This window comes from Struthio camelus, chromosome 18, assembly GCF_040807025.1.
Source record: "Struthio camelus isolate bStrCam1 chromosome 18, bStrCam1.hap1, whole genome shotgun sequence".
NCBI classification, from domain to species: domain Eukaryota; kingdom Metazoa; phylum Chordata; class Aves; order Struthioniformes; family Struthionidae; genus Struthio; species Struthio camelus.
Genome location: NC_090959.1, coordinates 17,831,310 through 17,847,142, shown reverse-complemented (window position 1 = coordinate 17,847,142; position 15,833 = coordinate 17,831,310). Strand labels below are relative to the sequence as shown.

The 15,833-nt window shown below is 40.0% G+C and overlaps 1 protein-coding gene across 12 annotated transcripts in view; it reads right to left on the bottom strand.

Moving 5' to 3' along the window:
• Positions 1 to 15,833, bottom strand: part of ZBTB46 (zinc finger and BTB domain containing 46) — a 62,551-nt gene that overhangs the window by 32,040 nt on the left and 14,678 nt on the right. For 10 of the 12 annotated variants that reach the window (XM_068912049.1, XM_068912059.1, XM_068912050.1 and 7 more), the window contains one exon: positions 12,830 to 13,799. In XM_068912049.1, the coding sequence (XP_068768150.1) occupies positions 12,830 to 13,799 (970 nt within the window). Of the gene's footprint in view, positions 1 to 12,829; positions 13,800 to 15,407; positions 15,496 to 15,833 lie in introns of all 12 variants that reach the window. The other 2 variants (XM_068912057.1, XM_068912058.1) reach the window with 1 other exon arrangement.

Sequence of the window (15,833 nt, the reverse complement as noted above, 5' to 3'; positions counted from 1 at the left end):
TGGGAAGTTATGAATATGACAGGCACACAGGCAGACAACCCTTCAGGGATCAAATAGTATGAGTAACACCTGTGAGCAAAACCAAGACATTCACGTGATTCAACAACAAAACCAGATAGTTCTAGATCATATAAAAAAAGGCTCCAGGACAACGTTACTGATCGACGTGGCTGAGGACATCTTGCAGAAGAATCATCGAGGCTGCTGGGCTACTAGTGACATTTCTTCAGCTTGAGGTAAGTTAAGCCATCTACATAACCTTTCTCGAGGATTCATCGAGTACCTAGCGTTTCAAAACGGTCTGTCTAACATTAAAATTTACTGCTGCAATAAAAAGAGCAAGACCAGAAACCACGTTACAACGCTCACCAAGAGTGAAACAAACACATGAAAAATTTAATTCTACTGTGGCAGCTCTATCTGTAATAATACATGTGTATTTTAAAACTCACTTCAGTCAACTACAGTGTATCAGTATCAAGGTCACTATTGACAAGAAGTGTTTTTTTTTTTTTTAAATAAAGTTGTACTATTCAAAAAAATGAAGAAGTCATTTTTGGGAAGATGTCTCTAGGGAAGAGCTATGACAGAAATAAAGGTCGTGCAGCTTACTAAAAATATGTGAATGAAACATTAAACTTCATAAACTATTTCGCAACATCCAGGAAAAAAGCTGTCAGCAAAAGCATTACACCAGGTCGAATGACTGAAAAACGGCATGTGCCACCTCACAAGGACCACCTGGTTCACAGACATAGCTCCTCCATTTTAAAAGGAAGAGTCCATTCAAGTTCATAAAATAATTCATTTATTTAAGGCACAGAATAAATTTGTGTTGAATTTCTTTTCACTGCTTCATTTTTTCCCCCTGCTACAGCTTACACTTACACATTACCAAATTGTCTCCTCAGTGTCTGCTTGTCCGACACCACTTGCTTCTTGCTTGTGCCGTGTTTTTATCTTCTCAGCATATCCCCAGTGATATTTGTCATTGCTATTCTTCTCTTTCCCAATTTTTTTGGATCAATTTTTCTACTTCAACTTTTATTTATACTTTTATTTATATGCTCTCTCATATTCAAAGTTGACTAATTTCTAGAAGTCTGTGTAGAAGACTAATCCCATTGGTCAGGGAGAAGGGGGTGAATAAAAGTCATACGTGATTACATATCCCAGCTGGGATACCGAAAGCAGAAGCAAACTCTTCCCCAAGAACGAGGGGGAATGTTTTGCTAGGTCACTAAATATTGTTCTTTTCATTACAAGCTCAAGGTAAAAGGAAATCTAAGTCTGTCATCTGCTCTTCAAAGTCCCTTTGTGTTTGGCAGAAACGCAAAGCAGCCCCGTGTCTCCCTCAGCCTTCAGAGCTTGCAGGGTGACGAGGCCGCCTGACAACCGCCCACCAAATCAAAATGACTCCAGCAACAGAGAGGTGGAGGAAGTCAGCCAGCAAACACACTAGTCCTTGAAAGGACTGCAACAGTATTTAGCTTACTGTTTACAGCCAAAGCTTTAAGCCAGTTTCTGTAAGTTCTCTTTAATCACCTTGGGAAATTTAGAAAGGCTTTTAGGAAGCCTTCCAAGTCTGTCTTCAACTCTCCTCGAATTTAGTGCTTTTTCATAAAGCGCCAGCCATTTCTCCAGGCACGCTTTTCTGAAGTGGAGGTTATCGCTGCTCAGCACCTGGAATGAACTCATCAGATCTCCACAGGTCCCTCTCTCTACGATCCGCAAAGATAACGACGAGCCAAGCCACTCTCAGGACTTCCTAATACCTCCCTGCCATAAGAAGCGTCTCTATCCTTTCTGAATTATTCATCCCAGGGCACAGCTCCAGTACCTGTTCCAGCAGCAACTTAAACCTTTAGGAGCTTCAGCAGAATGAAAGCCGTTGTCTTGCTGGTTTCACAAATATCCCTTCAACCTGAGATTATGTCCACCAGCACCAAAACCCAGCCAAAATCTTTAGCTGCTTGCATTTTGTGGACTCTCAAAGCTAGGGATGACAGCAAGATCCAACAACTATCTGAAGCTAACTAAAGTAACGCTGGATAATCGTATACTCTACTTGCATTTAGAAAGATCCCAACCTATACTGGTGCATGGGGTTACTCTGTCCCACCCTCAGGACTTTTTTCATTAAACTCATGCTGTTTCTGGCAACCGTTTCTCCCCGTTTGGTGTCCTCCAAAAACTTGCTGAGGGTACGCTCCATCCCATTGTCCAGGTTGCTAAGAAACATAGTAAATGGTATTACCCCAGGATCTCCTTGTGATGAACGCAGACACCTGAGGTGGTTGTTCAGCGCTACGCACTAACATTGGATAACTTTTACTGTTTTGGCAAACATCAAATTTTGTGTACAGGGACTAGGTGCCAACATTAGCAACTTCTTCCCCCACCCCAAATGCTCATTCCTACATCTTTCCCTGCTACTCCCTCAGTTGTACCAAGACTAAGTTGTGAGGTGAACTGGAGACAAACTGATATGTTAAAAATAAATTAGTTTATTAAAAAAAAAAAAAAGTTATTTTTAAACCCAGATCAGTTCCCCAATCCGGTTTACTACATGGTTGTACAAACATTTGTACCGGAACAACTGCAGGAGGGTGTGGGGGTGGAAAGAAATACTACAGGAAAGTGGGAGCCACTTAAATTGGGCATTTCTTTCAAGGACACTGCTAAATTATGACCTGAGCTGAATACTTTTGGAAAAAAACTTACAGAAATCAAGGACTTCTAGATTTCTGAGGACTTCTGATGCCTATTTGTATGGCATATGTAGACAGATCGGTCCGACAGTGGATTTCACCTAAAACTTCAGGGATGATATTTCTTGTATAAGCTTCAGAAAGTTCAGCACGACCTCCTTATGTGAATAAGATTGTAATTATTTGTAAACTCACAGGAAAGAAAAGCTTTCATTTCCAAATGTTTTGTTCTTGGGGGAAGTAAAAAAAGAAGCACTAGGGGGGTAGAAAAATAACACTTTTGCCAGCTGCTGAAAGTCTCCTTTAAGCTGGAATTTCAGATACCCTCCTTCTTTCTAACAAAATTCTTCCACAAACAACAAGAAAGGGTTTCATAACTTACTGTTTGTTAAACAAAAACTAGCATTCTCACATACCATAATATTTATATAGAGAATTGATGCCCTTAATTATACTGGCTTTGATTAGAACTCTTTTCACTAACTTAATGGTATACACATGTATATAATCAATGTGTGCAATACATTCAGAACAAGCTCCGGTTTTGTAACTCAGAAAACTTATCAGGCAAATATACATGTTTAACCACAACGTTTATTCTCATTTAAAACTCTGACAGTAGGATGTCTTAAGTAAATCCTCATGGGACCTAAAATATTATTTCTTTAGACTGCACCCCCCACCCCATTCCAGGTTTGAGTAGCTCTACTGCAGCTTCTCCGCAGAGGTTCAAACCAGCGCGACCTGCACTGTCTGGATTTGAACAAGTCACTGAGAAATACTACCCTGCGTAAGACTGCACATTTCAAATGCTGTTAACTGTTTCTGGAAGGCTCACGGGGAAAACTGTTGAGCTTGATAGACCAACCTTCCCCCCCCCCCCCCATCTAGTCTATCTTGCTTATAGCTCTAGGAGGCTTCGGCGTTCTTTTGCACAATCTTTATGAGCACATGCAGAGCTGAAGCCTTAAAACAGTGTTTAAAGTCCATGTCAGTTGAAAGGTAGCATTAATAATATAGGCTTGAATATAATCTACAAGCCTACAGCCACGCAATATTAACAACGTATGTATTGCGAATAATAATGGACACATTTTCTTCTATTTCTAGACTAGAATTTCTAAAATGAAGCACGTTAGTTCAACACAAATATGGTCTATTTTTATACTGGTACTTCTACGGTGGTCTTTCAAAAGAACAAGTATATCTGAGGAACTTTCCTCAAGACAATAATCAGCGTATGGAGAATTAACAAGTATAAATCAGAAAGTTTCCTCCATTCCCCCAGGTAACTGGGGGCAGAGGTGGAGGGAAGGAGGGAAAATAGCTGATTCCAATAATATTTGCTTTTCTGCCAAAAAAAAAAAAAAAAGAAAATCAAATCAAATTCTGCAGATCCTTTTCTGTTGGCTGTGTCAGCCAAAGGAGGTCCCAGCCCTAACCCCAGCGGCCTGTTAGCGATCCTGACTCAACTCTATGGAGGATCACAAGGTAAACCTCACCAGTGAGCTCATCTTCCCAACAAAAAGACAATATAACCCTACAGAATACCCTACTCTAAAGAAGGGGAATATGGTTATTTTGGATGAGTTTATTATTCTCATTTACAGCAGTCTCAAAAAGAATTAAAGGATCATTGTAGGAGCAAGAATGAGCGGCCAGTGCAGAAATACCTGGAGCCCTGGAGCCATCTCTTATTCCCCAAGAATATGCAGAGAATTGTACTCTAACTTCAAATACACTATCACTTAAACAAAAACAACAAAAACCCCATACACCCTGAAGCTCAGTCTAAGCTTAAACTCTTTTTTTCCAAGTCTCATAACTTACATAGTAAAAGGACTGATACTCTTGTATGCTGCTTTTCAGTAGATATTCTCTTGCTGCGCATCTATATGTGAATGAGACGCACAAACGTGAACAGACACGAGTAACACCGTGAAACAACACTAACGCTCGTTGTATGACAGGAGGCCAAGCTGTTATAGCCTTTCAAAATCCTCTAGAACAAATATTTGCTTTTTGAAAAGTGTATCAGTAAGAAAACTCAAAACCAAATCTGAGACCAGTAGAGCAAAATTAGTTTTCTTTTTTGATTCTGAGACACTGCATCTAAAGAATGAATTCCTACTCGCTATGTTTGAACACACGCGCAGCACTTCAAATAGGAAAGTGAAAGTCCTAAACAGTGGTGAGATCACACAGGAGGATCCGACCCTGATTCATGTTAAAATTCTAAAACCTTCCGGATTTCTCATAACTTGTAAATTCAGTAAAGAAACTAAAAAGGGTGATTTTTTTTTTTTTTGAAAAGTGAGAGATCTGTCAAGACAAGACTAATATAACCTTTGAACAAGGAGCAAATAAAATGGTGAGAAAGGCACTTGAGAGGGGAAGTGCCTCTGATCTCTGGAGTTAAAACAGATTAACAGAATCAGGGCTGTTACCATGGGGAGGAGGAAGAGGAGGAGGACGGGCGACAGCTTTGGAGCCTGGGGAAAATGGAATGCAGGGTGGGGAAAGGAAACCGACCCAGAGCTTTGAGCTAAAGCTGGTTTAGGGTGGAACCATTTTAAAGCCAGGGTGTAGCCAGGGAATAAGTGTCTCGGTTTAAAGCAATGATTTTAGTTTCCAGGCTTGAAAATAACCTGACCTAACCCTTTAATAACGGAAACTTAAAATAGTTATTCCTGTGAAGATTGCACCGTGGTAGTTTCATTAGCCTATAACTGCAGTTACGTGGAGAACGGGAATTCTTCATTGCGCATTCTAGGCGGACCGTTTCAGTAACATTCAGCATACGGACAGAGAGGTCTTTTTGCTGCAACCAGCAGCGACTTACACACAGTAAACTGAATTCGTTGTGCACTTGAAAAGAGGGTAGCAATGACAGTCTAGAAATCTGGGCAGCCTCATAAGCCAGTGGAATGTGCTAAGCTGATTTCGGCGCTAAGAAAGAATTCTGGGGGTGGCATTAGAGCACAGACCTGTAACCCCTCCAGGTCTGGCTTCGAAAGGAAACCTGCCATCACCTACGACTGTTATTTAAAGATGTGCAACTATTCCACAATTTAAGAAGTTCATTAAAAGCCACTCAACAATAGTGAAGTGAAAAATGTAGGAATTTGCTTTTCAAGGTGGCAGGCTATTTGAAATGTACTAATACTTACCCTCAAAAAAAAAAAAACATCCAATACCATTATAAGCAGCTGAATGTTTTAGGTAGCTTTTTTATATTTACTCCAAAAAGCAGACATTTGCAAAAAGAGCATCTTCACACACTTCAGAGTAATTTCAGACCTCTATATATACACCCATGCTCCACATGCTCCTATAGGTTCTTTTGCCTAGGAAAGGGCTGACGAGCCAAGTGGCAGAGATGTTCGCTGACTGCCACATATACACCACAACTTGGGAAGTCAGAAAACAGTTCAGCTCCCTTTCTTCTCCAGCTAACAGAGATAAAAGTCTCTCTTTAAGGAAACTAAACTGAAGAGTTATACTTTTTATAATAAAAATATACGTTGAAGAGGGCTAACATTTTCTGGAGATGGATATTCCATATTTGAGTGGACAGGTTTAATTTTTAGTCTCTTCAGGTTCAGAAACTATGCATTTTTCCTTCTTCAGAGAGAACTTCTACAAAGATTTCAGGGTTTTATTCTTACATGCTGTTGAGTCAGGCACATTCCTCTCAAATATCATGTCAAAAGAAGTGGTCTTCTATTTATAGAGAATGTGAATTGGAAAACAATAATTCTCGTCAACAAATATGCTTCATTAGGTATCTGAGGACTACTAATTACAAAAAGTACAAAAGGAGTACAAAAAGAAAACACCTGGCACGTGTAGTCTACGGCTGTCTCTTGAAAAGCTGAGACATATAGCCACTGGAAACAGAAAACAAAGCCCAAAAGCAAATTTTCACTATTTATTTATGGAGGCTTGCGAGAGAATTCTGTAATAGTAAGCTGCTGCTGATACAAGTTTCTTTTGTATTATTAGGCTTTAAGAACTTTGGAAGGCTGTGAAAAGATATATCATCATGTAAAACCAGAAGATTACCTAGGTTTTGTAAAATAAAACCTTAAAGAGTTCCTTAAATAACTAGCTCCTGAATACAAACAGGATGCTCAATTTTTTCCTCTAATTATTCAAGACATTTATTCCACTACATGGACTAATATACTTGCCAAATATATCACAACCGTAATGATACATTTTTTAGATTTAAAAAAAAAAAAAAAAAAACACATAACAAACAACCCCTCCCCCCACACAACTAGGAAACTGCTGTTAAGAAGTGCATTTGCAGTAACTTAATTTCTTCAACGGTATCTATTGAAAACAGATTTTACTGCACGGTAACTTGAACTACAGAAACCACTAAACAGCAGCTGATTCACCAAATAATGAATTGGCTACATGTGCCTACATACACCTAGGAACACTGTCACATTTGATAGTCACTACAAACGTTTTGTAAACGCTAGTTACGCAAAGGGTCCTCTTCTAAATAGGCCTACCCTTCTCCCTAAAGGAAGAGGGATGAAAACTGATGCACCAGCTTGCACCAACATGCTAACTGAAGAAAGTGATTTGGTAAAAAGAGTTGGTTTGTGTAAAGTCGGTGATAGATACACAAATGTTTACAACGCACATATAGTACGTAAACAGCACCGAGGAAGTACGATGGCATCTAACTATAACAAAAGTAAAAACTACCACCTTGTTCTACCAGCTAGCCATACTACACCACTACCTCGTTAGCACAGTTACACATTTTGATGGGCTAGCAAGGAATTTCTTGTTTTGCAGGAGTACCCCCACAACGGCCTTAAGGGAGGGAAGAAATTCTTGTCCCTTGCAATAACAAATCTTCCATAGAAGTTGATAAAAACTGTGCTCTAATTTTATCTCCAAAGGCAGTGGGACAAGGTCAGGATTTGAAGATTTGCATAGAAAAGGTTAAAGGGTTGCAGGAGGCCCTGATAGCTTGCTCAGAAAAAGACCTTCTTACAAGCATAAAATCATCCTGTAATAAGAGAATGTAACATTCATCTACCTGAACTCAGACAGGTCCAGGGACCTTGCCTGCACAAAATCAGCTGGCAGTTTATCTAGACAGAACTCTTCCTTGCCCCTCTAAAGGCTTTTGAAACCCCTGTAGGCTCACTAAGTGATAAAACCGTTAAGCATCTGTGTTCACCCCTTCCTGTAAACTTTTCAACTCTGGGTTTACATAAATCCTGAAGTTCTTACAGGATACTACTGTTACAGAAGGGTTTCAAATCATATCTTGCTAAATTCAGAGTAGAGCAAAAAGTTCCAAAATTGCAGCATCTTTTAAAAAAGGACTGTTCTGTTTTGTATTGAAAGTAATCAGCTTCATTACACAGCCAATTGGCACAAAAATCACTTGCAGCTTTAGGGTGCAAACATTCAGATGTGTGGGAGTATTTCCTCACAAATAAATTCCTGAATCATAACTATGCTTGAAATAAAACAGTAATAAAACCAAATTCTTCAAAAGACACCCCCCCCCAAAGACTAACAGAACTTTCCATTACATGAATAGGCAAAAATCCTGTAACATTTTGCTAGCTTAACAGCTCTTCTAGTGAGGATAACTTCTTGTCAGTGAGAACCTTTTAAATACCATCAATTTCCATATCCAGATGCTCAAGACTTGTAATCCTGTGAAAAGTTTACCTAGAGTTATTGAACAGCAACCAAAGAAAAGATCAAGATGCTCAAAACTGAAGTCTACATCAGAATTTCGTGATCATCTTTGACATTAAAACCAATAAATTGATGAATAATTTATTTCTTTAGAAAACTTACAAAGTTCAAAAAAAGGTTAAAATGAAAGGTAGACTTGTTATTTTGGTTAGTCTGTGGAGTTATGAGGAAAGTTACAAGTTATAAAAACCCAGGCTTAAGTTTACTTTGAAGAATTGCTACTCTAAGTAAATGTTGCTAGGTAAGGAAAACATATACTTGAATATTTCATATACAGAATAACACAGTGACATCCTGATCAACCCAAACACCAAGAGGAAGGGGGGGGGGGGGAAAAAGTGAGAGAGAGAGACAGAAAAGTCTTATACTAACTAGAGAATACAAGTTAGTAAATTGGCAATAGCATAAAAAGAGGGTCCCCAAACACTGTCCACTCTACAGTCAGGAAGCTCTCAAGTTGGATAGCAAGACAAAGATAACCAAGACACGAAAGTGGGAACTCATCTAAGCCCGAGATGCCTCTACAGATTGAATGAGCAGCCTTGCACTACCTTCATGCTTGACTGATATCATCCTGTAGAAACTGAGAGCTTAATCCACATTCTCAGTGTAGCATCTCAACCTGGTTCAGATTCATTTGCAAATCTTATTTGATCATTCTTTCTTGGAGGAAGCAGATATACTCTTCACGAGGACACTAAGAACCTCTTGCTTCTGTGGCTATTTCCATGATACTAGATAACCATTAACAGGATTACCCCAGACACTTCTTTTCATTTTGATCTGTAGCACGATCAAATTCAAAGACTTTCAGCAGTACCCCACCAGCATCTGGAATAGAATCAACTGATCCAGAAAGAATTTTCCTATCCTTTCAAGATAAACATCTGTATCTGTTTTAGGCTCCATTTCATCAAGTTTAAGTACAGTCTACTTAAGTATTTGGGACACTTTACTACATGCTGCCTGTATTGATAAAAACGTCTACTTTCCACTGAAATAAGCAACACTACTAAGTGTAAATGAGCTGTTAGATGTTTCAAAAATGAGCTGTCAGATGTTTCAAAAACAAAACAGATTTTCACTCTATGGTTGCTTGTAATGGTTACTTGCAGTAGCCACCTTTGAAAATGTTGCTTACATCTTGCTGAAAGAGCATTTGCAAGAAAGACCAAACTATCATCTTGTGCAATTTCAGGAGAAAGACATCAGCACTGAAGTTAAGACGGACTCAGCTAAATCAGCTTTCACTTTGCCAGAAGGCCTGCATTAGCCCTTTAGCACACATTTGCAAATGGCACCCAAATTATCCCATAATCAGGACTTTCAGACTTTAAAAAAAATTAGCATATTAAAACCACTGAATAGACTAGAAAAGTCTCAAAGAATAAAAAGAGTTCTAGGAAACCCTTTTCCTCTGAGCCTATTTACCAAATAACATTCAACATCCATTTCCTCAGCAAAGGAGTAACTTTTTATCTCAGCTATGAACAACACGGATAGGGATCCTTCCAAATAAGCGAGGGAACAAACAGTCTCAAGACTATGAACTCTGTTTAAGGAATTACGTCTGACACTACTAAATTCAAAGCTGGTTTGAAAGTGAAATTTAGAAACTGAAGCACAGAACCACCTCTCAAATACTCATTATACACTACATACGCTTGCCGTTACCCATTTGCACACAAGAGAATCAGTTTTCCTTCACGGGTGGGAGCTAAGTTTGCACCACCCCTCGACTGCTCCTGACCTCCAGCAGGAAAGCTGGGATACCTGGGGTACCACTGACCAGCCTAAGCAGAAGGCGGTAGCCTAGCAACTAAGGAGATGGAGCAATTTGCAAGACGGTTGCTTCCACCTGCTGGAGATGGGAAATATTAATGCGAGACAGAAAGACCCTCCTGCTTGTAGGGAGCAGGGGAGCAATGGTTAGGGGTAGCAGGGATGCTTTGATTTCTCATGTTGCCTGCACACTGGAAGAGCAGCCATCTCACCCGAGTGACCAACTCCATCAGATTTCACCCAAACCACACATCTACAGACACAGGCACACAAGAGGCTTGCCACTTACAAAGTGGCCAAATGTGAACTACAGCTTAACGGGCACAGATCTCAAACTCTCTGCAACCATCCCCTTCTTCCACCCCCCTCAAACACAACAGAAATCAACCTGAGAAAAAGGAGGCTTCCTGTAACCAGAGGGGTCTTGGAGTTCCCCCAAGCATGCAGAAAGGGGCTCCCTGACGCTAAGTCTACGCCCTCCCCGTTCTGCGAGTTCAGGCCCCGCAGCACAGAGAAGCATGCATCTCTTCATCCTTCAAGGAGGCAGAAAGGAGAATGTCATCTCTGCTCACCCCTCCCAGTTGGCTAATATGGGGAAACCATGGGTAGCTCAGACTCCAAATATCCCCTTTCTTCAGCATGGTTACTTTTACCTAGAACCATGCTGCTCTTCGAGTAGCAGCCAGATATGGGCAGGCCACTGCCAACATAGATAGCCCCTGTGCTTGCTATTTCTGGCACTTCTCCCTGTCCAAAAGGAGAGAAGTTAACCGCTCTTCAGTTTTTCTTTCTGCTTTATTAGCACTAGAAGAACATCAAACTTATTCCCCCAATCACCACCACTCAGTTTCTTCTTCCCTGTCATACAAGATACCTCTTTCACTGGAAACTATTTAAGACAAGATTGGGAACAAATAATTTGGTTGTATCTGCTGATGCAGCTGTCTCAGCACTGCACTGAGTCAACCCCAGAAGCCATCTTCCTCTCATCCGCAAACAGTTGTAAAGAACAAAAGCCATTTCTATTTAATTCCTTAACAATTAGGAATGAAATGATACAGACATCACTCATCTTCCAGCACTATCATCTCTTATATTCTGCACCGTTTTCTAAAGTATAATTTGAAGAAACTCAACATATGACTAGTTTTCTAAGATTAATGTTGCAGCTCTGCTTCTGTAGTAACTCCAACATGCGTGGCTTGCTTCATACACCTGTTGAAAAACCTAACTCATAGCCAGTGTGTCTGAACTGTTATAATGGGATGTTGTGAAAGTGAAAAGTATTTGTGTGTGAATAGCATTTCAGACAGTCAATACTGAGTCTTTACTCAAAACAGTCCTAAAATACACGCGTTATAAGAATAATTTATGATGAGTCCTGTTTTTATCTTATCTGGCATCTTCCTTCTAGCCAAAGTTGTTTAGATTTTATCACCAACCAATTAGAATAATTACAGGCAAGCTTGCTGCAGCAGATAACTGTAAAAGTAACATAACTGATCCGAAGATATTTGCAGACAGTCACCCATTCAATTAAATATCAATGAAAGCCAAATTTAACATTTGTGCATCAGTATGTAAGCAGCTTAAAAACCCTTTTTCCAGCACATAAAGATCGTTCAGACTTTCAGTATTAATTGTACGGCTTTTTTCACTCTAAATTTGACAACATAAGCGTATATAATCTCACATACCCTTACCCTCGCTGGCTGACATTCTGGTATCCAATGAAACACAGGTTAACTCATAGCACAGACTAAGATCTTCAAGTCAGCTTAAGGGAGTTCAATATCCCACTTCCCTTAGAGTCCTCAAAAAAACCAAAACCCCCTGTTTCAACAGTGTTCTTGGATCTAAAAATAGGCAGCGATTAGTGAATCAAGTAAGACAGTTACCTTAATTTTGAGACAGAAAAACAACAACTGAAGATTTAAAAAGGAGTCCAGAAAACATTTTTCTCCCTGGCTACACTGCTGAAAAAAGTCACTCATCTCAGACTACAAGTCAAACATCAAAATACATTTTAAGCTTTACAGCCTCACAAAAACATTCTTAGAGCTACCAAACGCTTTTCTTGCTATTACCAGCAACAAGCTACGGTAGCCTTCTTATTAATGAGAAAGTGACACCTGAACACCAGGCAGTACTGAAGATAGTAACATTGAGACTCACTAAATTACACCTATATGTGGCGTAATTACTGCATCAATATACTATGCAAGGAAAATTCTTCAACCCTGACATGAAGTGATGGGTTTGCACACCTCTGCTGAAATAAGTTCCAACCTTTCACCTCATGAATTCTGATAATTATAATGGTGTTTCAGGGGTGATTTAGGCCATTCTATTTTCAGGGCCAGAGCAAAACCACCAACTTCTTTCAGAGAAGAACTAGCCTGCACTGCTGTGACACTGAAGTTCCTAAATGAGCTGTACGGCACTTCCATCGAAGAGCCGGCAACACAGATCTCTACATTTTTCAGTTTCCGATAGGCTAATATATTTCAGAGATTGATCAGATCATACCATAAACAGATTTCATTAACTCTGCGTTGTTAATGTCAGGAATGAAAAGCAGAAGAATGACTTACTTGGGTCTCGACTGCTGTATGGCCATCCTGAGGCAGGTAAAAAAGATGGCATTGGAGAACTTGCCCTGCTGTCATCCTCTACTTGCTGCGTAATATGACGCACGGTTTCCTTATTTTTTCTGTTCTTTCTGCGCCCAGTGGGTTGCCAGCCATCTCCCACACCTTGTTCTGAGAAAGCGTTCTGTATTGCACTATCCTTGGCAGAATGTAATTCGTTCCCTCCATAATGTGATGGCGAAACCTGTTCCTCTTTGATGCGTAAAGACCCATAGCCCATGTCACTAGACCAAAGAGACTGGGATGAAACGTCTTCGTGGCTGTCTGTTTTTGGTTCTTGATCCTCTTTTCCATAACTGCTCCCTCCTTCATGGCAGCTGGCAATGGCTGAATCTCCAGAAGAGTTTGCTGGACTGGTACGCCGAGCTAACCAGGGAGATATACTCCTACCAGCCACAACTGCTGAAATCAAAGCATCCGTACTACTGCTAGAAGGAGCTCCAAGTTCATAATCAACAAGGTCATCTGAGGCATCAGACTTTATACTTATGTCAAGAGCTGCTTTTATGAAATTGTGACAGGCTTGTACAATATCTGTCATTTGCAAATAGCTAGCTGCTGACATCACCTCAATGACATTTCTGCTGGTCAGTGCTAGGTGTGCGGAATACATGAAGTCAATGATTGCTTTAAAGCCTTGAGCAGTTACAATGTCTAAATGAGTGACTGTGGCCTGGTCAGATGTTTTCTGTACCTGGCAATACAGCGTTTTGAAGTAGCGACTACTCCCAAGCAGAACGTTTTTGTGAGCCTTAAAGATCTTCCCCTCCACTATAATGCAAACGTCACAGAGGATGCCGTGTTGTCTCTGCTCATTAAGCTCACGAAGCAGGTGACGGTAGTGGGAAGCAATCTCCATATCTTCCTTTCGGTTATTCATTTGGAAATCTTTGTGTTTCCTCTTCCACAAGTCCTGAATAGGGAAGAAATTGACAGTATTGCATCAAAATCAGAGTCCATCGACCTTTTTCAAGGACTAAACAAGACAAACCAAATTGTAGCAAGTTAGGTAACTGGTCCCTCTTGAAAGAGCATCACAAAATACAACGACTGCCTAGAAAGACTGCACGCTCATTACGAGATGCAGCTTATTTGTACTAGACTTAAATAAGTTACGTTAAAAGGGACTAGATTTGAAGCTCAATCCTCCAGTGCCTCATAACACTCCAAAAAAATGTTTCTTTCAACTACTAAAGGCAGGTTTTCTTACAAGTCTGAAGTTACTTGGGTACAACAGCTGTCACTTTTTACCGCTCGAGTTCAGTAAAGTTTGGTTTAAAACGAAGTACTACACTTGAAACCATGACGATGGATCAAACTGCCGAAGAGCGTTCTGTAACACGATTTCCTCAAGGGGAAAAAGCAGGACGCATAGCACACGGAACAGCTAAAATCCTCAAACAACAGAAGCCAATTGAAACTAGCTATTTCCTTTACTATATTGCCATTGAGGGGCTAAAAATGTTTTTAGGTCAAGAGCAACACGCAAATCCAAGACCACAGATCACAAAATTTTAAGTCCCCACCCAAACTAAAATGGCAATGGATTAGAACCATGAAATTAATGCTATGTGAAGCTCAACTACTTATTAGCACAATATTTTTAACTTCACAATAGAACATATTATTTCTATGCCTTTACATATCCAAGTTTACCCCTCCACCACCCAAAGACGACAGATGGAGAAATTCTAATAGTCACCGAAACGTTCGTGTTTAGGAAGGATGCTTCTATGCACAAGAAAACAGAGCAACCATCAGGCTGATAAGAATTGATAGGACTTCTGATCACCCTCTGGAAAACGTCAAAATATGCTACGACAAAGTCTAGTTAATACTAGCAGTATGGCAGAGACTCACATCTTCTAAGTTATTTCTTAAATTAACCTCCTCAAATACTTCAAAACAAATACAAAAAAGTTTAGCAATCAGCTGTAATCAATGGCACTAATATTTTCAAATATTGCCCGCAAAGTACAAGTGCAAGAAAAACGATATATCACTATGGACTAGAATACATATATCACATTCCACACAGTATTCAACAAGCACTCCTATCATGCAGTTTAATTTGCTGCCCGTTCAGCCTCTATCAAAAACTTACTGTCCTTCCAGTCTCCAAGGTAATCCTTCATTGACGTTATGCATATCAACGCACTCTGTCTCTCAGGTGAGACACCTTCAAGTTCAAAACAAGCAAAGCGTTTGCTGACAAAGGTGGCTGGCAGTGCCAGAACTGACTCTGGAAGTAATTTTCACTACACCAGACCCTGGTAGGGACTAGCTTCGGAATTCTATGCGCACCCTTTTATTTCCAGAGTTTTATAACTTTCTTGGCATAATTTTTGCCATTTTACCTAGAACATACAACTTATCTGAAACTTAGTATCAAGATTTACATACCATGTAGCAGTAGTTTAAGGCCCAACTAATTAAAAGCATTGAGTGGCCATCCAAGGTAAAGAATATCTCCCGCTTTCTTTCAAAAGCTTAAGTTTGTTCTGATACAGTTAAGCTCTACCTCTAAAATTGATATGTGGGTCCACAACTTCCATGCTCTGAAGGTGGCTGCCACAGCTTCACAACGTCTTTATGTTTGAAAGAACCACCTATTAAGGGAGAATGACAGTTCAGTTTTGTCTTTATTCCAGAAACCACCACAGCATCTACTTTTAGGAGTAGAAGAGTCAGCCTAGTCCCCTCAGGGAACATGAATTGCCACATAGGATGAAACGAATCGTCCGTCATCCATCCCGTCTTCAACTGCTGCCACAGCCACATGCTTCAGAGGAAGATGCAAGAACCTCAGAGGATACAATTATGGAATGATCAGAAGGTTTCAAAACCAGCACTTCCCTTTGCTGTTCCTTTATAGGTCTCAAAATCCCTATTCCAAGGCAGATCTCCCTGGAATTGGTTGAAATAAAAAAAAAAAAAAATAGACCCC